The 12544-nt window shown below is 45.4% G+C and overlaps 1 protein-coding gene across 1 annotated transcript; it reads left to right on the forward strand.

Moving 5' to 3' along the window:
* Nucleotides 1-117: 117 nt before the first annotated feature.
* Nucleotides 118-11963, forward strand: GID4 (GID complex subunit 4 homolog). The gene is made up of 6 exons (XM_032960952.2): nt 118-541; nt 1974-2033; nt 2544-2651; nt 5227-5328; nt 6132-6262; nt 6993-11963. The coding sequence occupies exons 1-6, from the start codon at nt 404-406 to the stop codon at nt 7054-7056; spliced, it is 603 nt and encodes a 200-aa protein (XP_032816843.1). The 5' UTR covers nt 118-403; the 3' UTR covers nt 7057-11963.
* Nucleotides 11964-12544: the final 581 nt, after the last annotated feature.

Below are 12544 nucleotides of genomic sequence, written 5' to 3' on the forward strand. Positions count from 1 at the left end.
TGGGCGGCCATATTTGTAAGGGATGCTTGTGGCGACGCGCACCCGGGGGCGGTGACCATCATCATCAAAGTGCGACTCCTTGCTCGACGTTCGCAATATTTTTTTCCCCCGGCCAATATGGCGGCGAATTTAACTTGATCGCGTTTACATGACGCCAGGCGTATCCCGACGCGCACCACGTGGTGTGCACGTCGGCCAATAGCCAGCCCCGTTGTTTTGCAAGGAGGAAGGAGGCGGAGAGCGGCGACGTTGGGCGGGAGGCGAGGAACGCGCGGGGCGCTCCAGCAACAGCAAGAAGACAACAACAACAAGGCAACAACACACACAACGAAAAGCCGCAGCGAGATGCGAGCGCGGCGGTGGCAGTGGCTGGCGCGGTCGCGTTAGGAGGGGGGCGCCGGCGATGGGCGAGGCGCCGCCTCCTCCGCCCCTGTGGGCCGCGCAGCCCGGCGCCGTGACGGGTCTCCTGTACAGCGGCTCGCGCTTCCGCGGGCAGCAGAAGAGCAAGGGCAAGTCGTACGACGTGGAGGTTGTGCTGCAGGTCAGTGTGCTCTCATAACCCCCACCTGGGAGGAGGGGGAGGAGGAGGAGGCGGGAAAGGCACCCCTCCTGCACCTCGCGTGACGCGTGGGAAAGGCCGGGCTGTTCACGGCAGCTCAAGTGGGGAACAGTCTCCCTCGGTCGACGGCCGCGATTTAAGTCGGGAGGGGAGGGCGGCCGGGGGTAGCCGAGGTACGAGAGCTGCTGCCACCCGTGAGGGGTTGACCCAGCCAGTCCGGGAATCGGAATCTGTGTTGGGGTGGCAGGAATTGATTTGTACCGGACATTGTGTTAAACTGTGTTGCAGGATACTGCACGGGTTTGGTAACACCGACGGCTGACTGAGAAGCGTGTCCCGGCTTGGGCTGTGGGGGGGGGGGTCCCAGGCTGAGTAAAGCTGTGTGCGAGTTGGTTCGTGGAGCACGCTCTGGGTTTGTTTTGGACGCGGCCCAGCGAGCTGAGCCTCACCCTCCCGAGAGAGTTCCTGCACCGTGGAGACGGAGCAATGTTATCGGCAGGGGTGCAGTAGCAGGTGCTATGTGGATTCTTACATTGCAGGATAGTGCAGCAGCTTGGGGAAGATATTAATCCAGTAGTGGATTGACGAGTGCAATGGGAGCAGTCGGCGTTGCTTATTTTGAGTAGACGGAAGTAAATTTAAAGTGTAAGTTAAATTGCTTTAAAGTTAATACTGCACTCGGCATAATGAAGTTTAGTAACATTTCTACTGCACAAAGATGTTGCACAGTTTTGTGGAATGCCGAGTGGAATGCTAACCCATGGGAACAGGGTGTGGGCCAGGTGCGTGCCATCTGAGATGAATATTAATTTCATAATCAGTATTTAGACTACAGGAGGAATCTGATGAGCTATACAGTATCTCTTTTCACAGATCTCCAGTCGGGGCGGGTGGTCAGCGAGTTACAATAACAAACAATGCACAAACAAACGATAGGAGTGCAATATAGAGAAAATGTAAGCAAGTCACTCTAAATAAAAAAAATGCATTTGTACAAATTGTACAAGTATATAAATCCCTTCCAATGTTTCAATACCAAATTCAAGCTTGGGCAAGCCAGCAAAACAACCACTGCATTCCTAGACCACACCAAGACACAACACTCAATAAAATTACCTCAATCCCTAAATAAAATTACACATTAAAGTTGAATTGTCGATACACGGATGAGGATCAAAGTTTCAAATCACATTGGCAAATTTGGTTGTATTCAGCACTAATCTTCAGCTACAATATATTTTAAAAGTAAGATTTACAATGTTAAGGCACTATAATGATGTGCTTTATAAATTAAGGGCAGTTAGTTATTTTCGGTGGCATGTGCCAATTGGGCCAATCGAAACACCAACGGCTCACGGTGCTGCTGCTGCTGATGCGTTCGCTGTGTGCGTCGTGTGTCGACAATCCCTTGCAGCACGTGGACATGGAGAGCGCCTTCCTGTGCGGCTACCTCAAGATCAAAGGGTTGACGGAGGTGAGGCTGCCTTGGTCTGGCAGACCCTTCGTGCAGTTTGTCAATTTACAATGCGTGCAGCATAATTGTGTCTATGCGCGGCACATTATTACTTAAAACCTTGACTCGTTGGGTGTATGTAGTTTTACGAATTGTTACACGTTTACTTATTGAACTTACCTTCGTAGTGTACTGATTGATTACTGCTGCTGTTGTAACCTTGCTGCAATATTTATTATTTGATTTCATGCATTTCAAATTTCCGACTCGGCACTTTTGAGATTAAACTTTGCAGCTCTGCTGCCACGCCTTGGCCAAATTAAACGAAGTACTGCATGTACAACATTGCCGATTGTGATTTGTTATAACGGGATATTAAATGTTTATGGCCTCAACAAAATTCCCCCAAGACAGTCACAACCTCACAAAATAATAATAATAAACATGTAAGTCTCACGACCACCTATGTCTCAGACATTACAATGCTACACGATGTGCGTGTCATCCGTCTGTCTGTGTGTGTGTGTGAAGGAGTACCCGGAGCTGACGACGTTTTTTGACGGTGAAATAATCAGCCCAAAGCGCCCGTTCCTCACAAGGAAGTGGGATGCCGATGAGGACGTGGATCGCAAGCACTGGGTACGGCAGCAGAATCCTGACCACAGGGGGCAGCAAAAGACAGGGGACTGCACGGCCATGGGCAGCTCGTGGGAGGCCACTTGTCACTGCAATAAAGCGAATATCTCTCGCTCCACTGCATTTATACGATGCGGCTACTTAGAGCCGTCCCTACGGTCCGGCACAAACCACACATCATGTTTGTGATAAAACATGCAAACAAAAGTGCTTTTATAATGTATGCATTGTGTTGGAAACTGATTGGCCTACACCTCCTTTATGACCTTGTCTCACCAGTGTTAGACCAGATAATGCCAAAAAGGCGAACAGCACCAAGGCAATGCAAATATCAAAAGACAATGCATACATTATCAAAGCATGTTTGTTTTTATGTATGTTTCACCACAAGTATGATGTGTGGTTAATGCAGACTTGATGCATTGCAATAGGTGTCTATTCGGTGTTTGAAAATATTAACACCTCCTGTATTTTGATTTAAAGCTTTCGTGACTGCAGTAATTCATATTCTTAGTTTTTTCGGTAAAGTCACGTTGAAGAGAAACAACAAAATAACAAAATATATAAAAAATAAAAAAATTCTCACGACGTTTCGACCATAACTCAAATGGTCATCATCAGGTGTGTCGGTTTGATGATGACCGTTTGAGTTATGGTCGAAACGTCGTGAGAATTTTTTTATTTTTTATATATATATTTTGTTATTTTGTTGTTTCTCTTCAACGTGACTTTACCGAAAAAACTAAGAATATACCTCCTGTATTATTGCCAGAAAGGGTGACGCCTATTTTTTTGTCATCTTATTGAGTGATTTTTTACATGAACAGTAAAGTAAATCTTGATTTGAAGCTTCCGTGACTGCAGATATCTATACTCTTTGGTTCTTTCTGTAAAGTCACATAGAAAATTAATAGATCACGACGTTTCGATCGCAACACGAGCGACCGTCTTCAGATGAGAGAGAGAAAGCTACTGAAACATGGTCTTATGTAGGTATGAGATGAGTGCAGCCTCAGGGTAAGAGGGCGGGGCTAGAGATGGTCTGCCTGAAGCTGTGGAAGTGGCTATTGTATTGTGAGAGATTAGCATGTCAATGCACTAGCTTATTATGCCGCAGCATCGGTGACTTGCCTAGTATGTCGCATCATCGGTGACTGAGCGAGAAGGACATCCAGCCTGTCAATACAAAGACATCCAACTTAATATTGCAACTCAGAGAGTGTCAGCTAAAATCGCAGGAAGGATGGAAACATCACAGCAGGTTAAGACTTTACCTGGTTAATCACGTCCTTCCAATGATTGCTCAATTTATACCCATCTTCTCGGTTGAAGTTGTGTCTGTGTTTATATATCTGGATGGCTTCATGAACAAATCTCTAATGATAGTGGGTTTGCAGAGTACCTTCGTCTTAGAAAAATCAATTTCGTGTGTGCCCACAGCTGTAAAACAATGATCTGCAACGGCAGAGGTATTGGTCCTACCGTGCCTAAGATTTGCCTTGTGTTGGCGAACACTGTCCGAGACATGTCGTTTTGTTTCCCCAATGTAACTGCTGCCGCAGCCACAACTTAGTTTGTAGACACCAGGATATTGCATGTCAGGAATCACATCCTTTACAGATGGGATCAAATCACGGATCTTATGTACTGTGTTGAAACGAACCTGGATCTTGTGTTTGTTGAAGATTTTGGAAATATTTTTGGTAACCCCTGCTATGTATGGCAAGGTGATGGTTTGATTGGGTACTCACATGGTTGTCTCCCCATAGCTGGCGAGAAAGTTTTGCCTATTGTACGGTCAGAATATCCATTTATCCTGAGGGCTTGGTGTACATGCTCCAGCTCACTGGCTAGGTGGAGCTGGTCGGAGATGCAATGGGCCCAATGGTGTCATGTTTTGATGAGGGAATTATTTTGGACTGGATGGTGGTGGTAGGCTTTAGATAGGCATTCGTGTTGGTGGCTTTCCTGTAGACAGAATGTCCCAAGGAGCCATCAGGTCCCTTCTTGATCAAAATATCCAGGAAAGGTAACTTGCCATCCTTTTCCACTTCCATGGTGAATTTGATGGCTAAGTGTATGGAATTGATGTGGTTGAAAAATTGGTTTAGTGCTGGCTGGCCATGTGACCAGATGACAAACGTGTCATTTATGTATCGCTTCCACAAGGAAGGATGTAGGGTGGATGTCTGGATGGCATCTGTCTCAAATTTCTCCATGAAAACATTCGCGACCACTGGCGATAAGGGTGAACCCATTGGCGTACAGTAAATGTGTAATCTGTCAACCGAGTCAAATGATCACGTGTCCACTTACTCTATTGTCATCGTGTATTGGCCATGGCTGGTCCCGGCGGGAGTGCAGAGGGATAGAGTTCTGTGTCATGCAGGGCTGTAGGCGTTGACCTACTCAACGCATTATTTTGAAAAATGCGATTAAATCCGAACGGAGCACTGGCGCTGATATGACAAGGCGTGTGATGATTATCAGTTCTGTTGATGGCTGACTAAATTGTTTTGGACAAAAAAACAGTGGTATGCGATGTCTGACAATTACCAATTTCCCTGTTGTACTCCAGGGAAAGTTTCTTTCTTTCTACCAGTTTGCCAAAGTGTTCAACTCGGACGATTTCGACTACCAGGAGCTTCAGATCAGCGACTTTGTCTTCATGCGATGGAAGGTACAGAAGATAATTTTACAACAGTATTACTCTAAACACTAAGCAAGCGGGTACCAAATGTTTTCAATGTTCTCATTCTTCAATAGGCTCATTACTGGATACCTACAATTGGCTACGTACAGTGCGAAAGAAGTTCAACATACATACAATTTTCCCTTGACCAGGAATTGGAAGTTGACATGGCTCTGTGGTGTTAGGTGCTGTTCCAGAATAAATGTGCTCTTCATTAGGTCGCAATTTTACCTTGGCTGTGAAGGTCAACATATATTACAGAAATAAATTTAGAAAATATTTTTTATACATCAAGTAGCCCATATAAAAATAACTGGATATTATAAAAAGTTTACAGTGGAGAACAATTTCTGGATTTTATGATGTTTAAAAATTGCTTTAAAAATAATGATACGGACATCGGATGCATGTCTTGGGCTGTCCAACATGAGTTTGAAGCTTTCGGAAGGAGAAACATCCGATTTATAGTTACGCTCAGGAGACCTGTGATGTTTACTGCAAGAACACTATAACCAAACTAAAGGGTGTCAACACGGTGCTCTTAATTTCTTTCTGTTAAAAAGTAGTGAAGCTTCCAACTTCAGAATCTGTATTTAGATAGGGGGAATGCAATGATCTTTGAAGCTTTTTCACAGATGTCCAGTATTTCACAGATATCTTGTGTTGGACAGTCCAAGACAAACAGCCTCCGTTAGTGGATACGAGATGAGATGTCATTTTGATTGGGTTGTCTCTACTTTTAAGACTTTGCTGATTATAACTTTGGGGCCCCGCTGTGCGCATTTAAACAGGAACACTTCCTGGTACCGGACCACACAATCCGGGACATCAACGGGGCATCGTTTGCTGGCTTCTATTACATCTGTTTACAGAAATCCACCGCCTCCATCGAGGGATACTACTTCCACAAGAGTTCAGAGTGGTGAGGCCTCCGGAAGCTGGAGAGCAGTGTATAGGGCAACGTGGTGGCGAGATGTTAACTCCCTCGCCTGGTATGCGGGAGGTCGTGGGTTCGATCCCGACCCTGACGCCTATATATTTGGATTTTGCATGTTCTCACCGTGGTCGTATGGATTTTCCTCCCGGGTCCCCCACATTTTGAAACATGCGTTTCAAGTCTTTGGCTGCTGTTAATTTTCACATGATAAGCCACGTCATTGAGCTATCATTTGTAGCCAGGTTGAAATCGCTCGTCCGGGAGCATATTGACTAAATAATAACTCATTATTTCAGACTGGAGGAGGAATTTGATGAGCTATGAAGCTCTTTTTAACAGATATCCAACAAGGGCAGGTGAGCAAGTTCCAACAACAACCAAACCCCAAAATAAAACGATAGTAGTGAAATATAGAGATAAGCAAGTCATGAAAAATGAATAAAGTATATAAGTACAGAAGTATGTAAATTATTGCCTTATTTTTAAACACTTAAATGAAAGTTTGGGCAAGGCAGCAAAACAACAGCACTCCCAGACCACACCAAGACAACTCACAGTCCCTCAATTAAATTACACATTAAAATTGAACGATCAATACACGGGGAGTAAGGATCAGTGACATCACATTTGCAAACGTGGTTATATCCGGCACCAAAAGGGGCTGTACGCAACGTATGAGCGAGTGTCAAGTAACGGTTGCGTGGTGCATCCGCAGGTACCAGTCTCTGAACCTGACTCACGTGCCGGAGCGCAGCATCGCCATCTACATGTTCCGGTAGCAGAGGAGAACGCCGCTGACCCTCTTGGGTACTCGCGTGCCGTGCCACGCTGCCCAGCGGGCAAATGGGTCGGGCAGGGCACCCCCCCCCCCCCCCCCCCGGAGAGCGCACGGGTGACACCGTGCCCACCACCCGTCCTTGCTCGCTTCCAGGAATTAAGTGCTCGCCCTCTGTTGAGACTCCTGTCGAATGAACGACTCTGATGAGGGAGCAGCGGAGTGGCTCCGAGTGGTGCTGAAGAGAGAGGCTAAATTGAAGCCTTTGAACCCGATTCTCTGGGAGAGGCTTCCCTCAATGTCATGGCGACGTGCTGCATGGAGACTGGCCTTTGGTGCTGTGCTACATGCGTGCGTTGGCGTGTGTTCTCTGATGAGAAGTGGGCAATAATATAAAAGGCCTTTAACGTTTGTTAAATCTTGGATTCTTATTTAAATGAGTTTTGTCAGGCTGCACGAGATTGTTTTGAATACTAAATGCTCAGGCTGAATGCGATGCGCCCCAATCCTCTGGTGCTGGCTTTTATCTGCAACGCTACCAAGCCCCTCATGGTGGAGTTTTGGGCTGTCGGGGTCTTCTTAAGCAAGAGTGAGACCTTTGGGGCCCACAAAGGAATGGAAGCGTACGTTTTGTACCCAACCATTTCAGAATTGTTGAGTGTGTCATCCCCAAACCGTGCTGGATTTGACCATTGAGGGTAACTGGCTCCTCGTGGAATTGTTTACAGTGGTCCTCGGTTGTGGCATCTTCTCTGTCGCGCGACAACCTCATGTGATACGTCCACTCATAACCCACGCGCCGCAGCTGTCCGCATTCACCTTGCCGTGGCTTGGCTGGGCGCATGCCCTACCCCATCGGGCACCCTTCGCGAGCTGGTGGTTACAGAGTGGACTGGTGGACGTGCTTGTCGCATGACATGTTGCTGCAGGGAGAGTGTAACAGGAGAGCCGTGTCATTTTTAGTTGAAGCAGGCTCCCTGTAACCCCAGGGGCCGGCGTGCACGTGTAGCAAGCGGGTTTCATTTATTGCAGGTCTTATAACCACCCCCTACCACCCCGCATGCCAGTTGTGTCCAATCTCCTAATCGGCAATTGGCTGTTTAATAATGCAAGAACTTATTTTGGAGACACGGCCTTATGGCATCGCTAACAAACCCCTAGAAGGTGGCTCTGATGGAAATTAAGAGCAGACCCGTGGAGAATTGTCATGCTGTGCGTATATTTCCCTGCAGTGTGTTCGCAAGGGAAGATAAAGTAATGGAGCTGCGGTGGATACCAGAAGGGTGCGGATGCACCATGTCGCGGCTGCACCGTGTCGCGGCAGCAGTATTCTTAATCGCACCCAACACCTGCGGCGTGCACCGCTTTCCTTCGAAGTGCTTTTGCCGCTCATGACAATTGTTTGCGAATGCAAAATGAGGAGAGATAGCACCTCGCTTTGGGTGACAAATTTCGAAAAATTTGCGCAAATGACTGAGACTCGTGTAGAACGCCACTCAGAGGGGATGCGTGTGGCTGAATTCACGGTGAGTTTTACTTTTGATTCAAGCAAAGAATTAAATTATCCCTCTGTGAATGGTAACCATGCCTAACGGCTGATGGAAGCAAGGACATTGAAACAACAGTAATTTAGAACCCAAAGACAAACATTGCCTAAGGGGTTTAGACAGAACAAGCTTTTGCATTTGTAACCATTAGCCTCGGGCAGTGTGGCTTTTATTAGGCGGTAGTTATTTCTTGTTTTGGCCAACATTGCTCGTAATTTCTCCCTCAAATAACACCCATAATGCATGCTGTGTCAGTGAGCGGGTTGATTCACGACCATAATCGCACCTGTTTGGCTGGTCGTAAGTTATTGATTGAACAAGAAATGTGAATGTGGATCGGAGGGCTCTGGGTCGAGTACGCAGGTTTATTGGGCTGTCATCGGTATCCCAAAAAACTCAGTTGACCGTGGGCTGAGCACATCGCGTAACGCCCGTGAATGTGTCATTGTGTACATGTCAACCGTGAGATTCTGAACAGCTTGTTACAAATACTCTGTGCATATGTATATTTATATGATTTTTTTTTACTCGCGTGAGAATACAGGGATCCCTTGATTTACGAAAGCAGTGCGTTCTTAAAAAAAACACGTTAAAACTAAATTTCGTAAATTGGAACGGCTTTTCCTACTCAAGATTAGGCATGTGTTTTGGACAGACATTCCAGCCCTACTCTTAGCCTAAAAATATACACGACCTATATCACTTTTCACAATGCAAAAATAATAAAGGACAAATATTCAAACGATTGAATAATAGTCTTGAATAAAAAAAATTTTACCTCTTCAGGGAACTCGCCAAAAGATGAGCGGCGGCGCACTGTGGAGGCGTTGCTGCTACTGCTGCCATACCGCAGGGACTCTGTCGCGGGTGGATGACGACGCAGCCTCTCGCGTCGCTTATCATTTGATTATCTCACGGCGAGTGCCGTAGTGAAATTGCATTAAATAATTTGGCAATTACGTTCACACGAAATTTCGTAAACATACCGTTTGTAAATCGAGGGATGGCTCTACTGGATCTCAAACTTATCTTCATCGGCATTACAGTCAACGCTTGCGCTTTGGCCTTCAAACACTGCTTTTAAAAAAAACATGTTTTTCTTGGACTTCATCAAAATGTTCCAAGTTTTATAATTTTGGTAACTCGTGGACATTTCATAGGCCGCATGATTATTGCGTGCGCACGTGTACGAGATTTGAAAAAATATAGGGTGGTGATTCTGTCATGTTATTTTTTATGGAATAAGTAATTTCGTCAGTGGTAATTGAGTGGCATGTCACAATGCTGCTAGATAACAATGACACTACTGTCATCTTACTAACGAAGAGGGCATCGGTTTTCCTAACACGAGGAAATCGAGCATGCATTCTATAACTTGCCTAGGGATTTTGGTGACGATCAAATGGAAAATTGCGCTGCAGTCCTGTAGTCAAGCCTTCGTTTGCAGTTTATTCTTTTACATTTTTGTGCTTGCGCTGCGTATATTTATTTTGGGGCCTATGTGCAAAAGAAATGTATTTATTTTGCTTATAATGCACTTGGATTTGCTTGTCTGGAACATTTAAAGTATAATAATGGCAAATGGAAGAGTGTCCACCAAAGGCTAACAACATGCTCGAGAAAATCAGATCAACTGTGGATTGGTGACGAACCAAAAACAACATCGGCAGGTGGAAGTTATCGTTTTCAGATGGTCCAAGAAGTATGGCTGAACTGGGTGTTCTAATGCCTAGAAGTGCAGAGGTCCACTATTGGGAAAGGGTACACGGGTATATTGTGTTCTCAACATCAGGTGAGTGGGTATATGTACTGTGCCCTCAAAATTGGAACAAATTTAAACAAATTGAAAACTGAACTCCCGAAATATTAAATGTAAACTGCAAAGCAATGATGGCATATTGTTAGCTGGGTTTCCACGCTGTGCAAATTATAAATTACGTTAAAAGCGTAATTGGAAATAACGAGGTTTAGTTCAGACAACTGATATAACAGGCACCACGCCCCTGAATGAGTGGTATTTGAAGGACAAGCGTACGTTGAATCTCTGAAGAGAATCTTTGGCGTCTTATGATTGGTAATCTTTCAAAAAATATACAGTATATAGGCAATGTTGCGGACTGACAACGCAGTTGTGGTGCTGCAAAGTGACTTGCATTGCATTCAGTTACCTCAAATGGGAACCCTGCTCTCGCGAGCTTTGCAGGAACAGTATTGACTCGGTGTGCCATGTATCAGACTAGGTAACTACCCTCCGTGCTCGGTGTGCCGTGTATCGGACCAGGTAACTACCCTCCATGCTCGGTGTATCGGACTAGGTAACTACCCTCCGTGCTCGGTGTATCGGACCAGGTAACTACCCTCCGTGCTCGGTGTATCGGACTAGGTAACTACCCTCCGTGCTCGGTGTGCCGTGTATCAGACTAGGTAACTACCCTCCATGCTCGGTGTGCCGTGTATCGGACCAGGTAACTGCCCTCCGTGCTCGGTGTGCCGTGTATCGGACCAGGTAACTACCCTCCGTGCTCGGTGTATCGGACCAGGTAACTACCCTCCATGCTCGGTGTATCGGACTAGGTAACTACCCTCCGTGCTCGGTGTATCGGACTAGGTAACTACCCTCCGTGCTCGGTGTGCCGTGTATCGGACTAGGTAACTACCCTCCGTGCTCGGTGTATCGGACTAGGTAACTACCCTCCGTGCTCGGTGTATCGGACTAGGTAACTACCCTCCGTGCTCGGTGTATCGGACTAGGTAACTACCCTCCGTGCTCGGTGTATCGGACTAGGTAACTACCCTCCGTGCTCGGTGACCGCAGGAGCCCGGTCTGCACACGCTGGTGCATTCATGTTCGGAATGTGCCATAAAATTGTGAAGAGTTGATTTCTGCAGCTTTGATACATTTATGGATGTTTGTTTTTGTGCACATTGGGTAAATGCTTCACATATCCCTAGTTTCCATACTCATCACTCCCGTCACACTACAGCCTTCTTTGTCCAACACGCAATTCTTTGAAAATGCATTGTGCAGCGTTGGACTGTCAGTTCACATTCGTTATGGGCACATAAAAAAAATCAAAGTTACTTGTGAATTCAGTAAAATAAGTGAATTCCGAAAACAAATGATCATGTGCAGCGTATTGTAGTCTTTATTATTTTACATAAAAATGGAAGAGTGAGCTGTGTAGATGGAAAACACGTCACTTGTTTGAAGTGCCAGATTGATCAACATTGGATTTCCATTGCATTTGATTTACTATTGCTGTTTGATGTCAAGACTGAGTTGCATTCTACCGTGTGGGGTGATTAAAACATGCCGTAAATAATGTATAATTTATTAAACAGCATTGGCACTTTTTGCAATATTGATGCGTTTTATGTGTTCAATATTTGGGGTGTTGAAATGTAACATGAATGTGGAAAGCACTTCTGATGAGCACACTAATAATGCTATGTATGTAACACTTTTTATATTTATATAAATGTATGCCTTGGGTAGTTGAGGTTGCAGTCCATTGTAAATGGTGAATTCTGCAGTGGGGGTACTGACATCTTTGCTATATAAATTATTTAAATTTGCCCACCATTTATATTCTTGATATACGGAGCGTGACGTTTTCGGTTTGACTACCTGGGAGGCGGAATGGTAACGCAGTGAGAATATGTTAATTTCCTTTGCTAATGTTACTTTCCTGCTTGAATGGAAAATGTCGCTGATGTTTATTATTTTTTGTTAATGGGCAGGTGAAGCTTCTGCATTTTCACTGCCTGTATTGAGCTTCACGCCACTTTTTTCCACAATTTTATTGTAACACGATGTATGGCGATCACTGCCCACTTTGTGCATGCTGTGTCATTAAGGCCACTTTTACACTTTTCTCCACAGTAACAAGGATCAAAATGGCTAAAGGTCCTCATCTATAATTCGGTGGAGCAAGGGGCCCAAAG

The sequence above is a fragment of the Petromyzon marinus genome, chromosome 26 (genome assembly GCF_048934315.1).
Source record: "Petromyzon marinus isolate PM22_M1 ecotype Great Lakes invasive population chromosome 26, UKy_Petmar_22M1.pri1.0, whole genome shotgun sequence".
NCBI lineage: Eukaryota > Metazoa > Chordata > Hyperoartia > Petromyzontiformes > Petromyzontidae > Petromyzon > Petromyzon marinus.

Excerpts from the sequence above, each read along its gene's own strand:
- GID4 (XM_032960952.2), top strand. The coding sequence starts at position 404 with ATGGGCGAGGCGCCGCCTCCTCCGCCCCTGTGGGCCGCGCAGCCCGGC. Across the intron at positions 2,034-2,543 it reads AGATCAAAGGGTTGACGGAG|GAGTACCCGGAGCTGACGAC; the intron begins GTGAGGCTGCCT and ends GTGTGTGTGAAG. Across the intron at positions 6,263-6,992 it reads TTCCACAAGAGTTCAGAGTG|GTACCAGTCTCTGAACCTGA; the intron begins GTGAGGCCTCCG and ends GTGCATCCGCAG.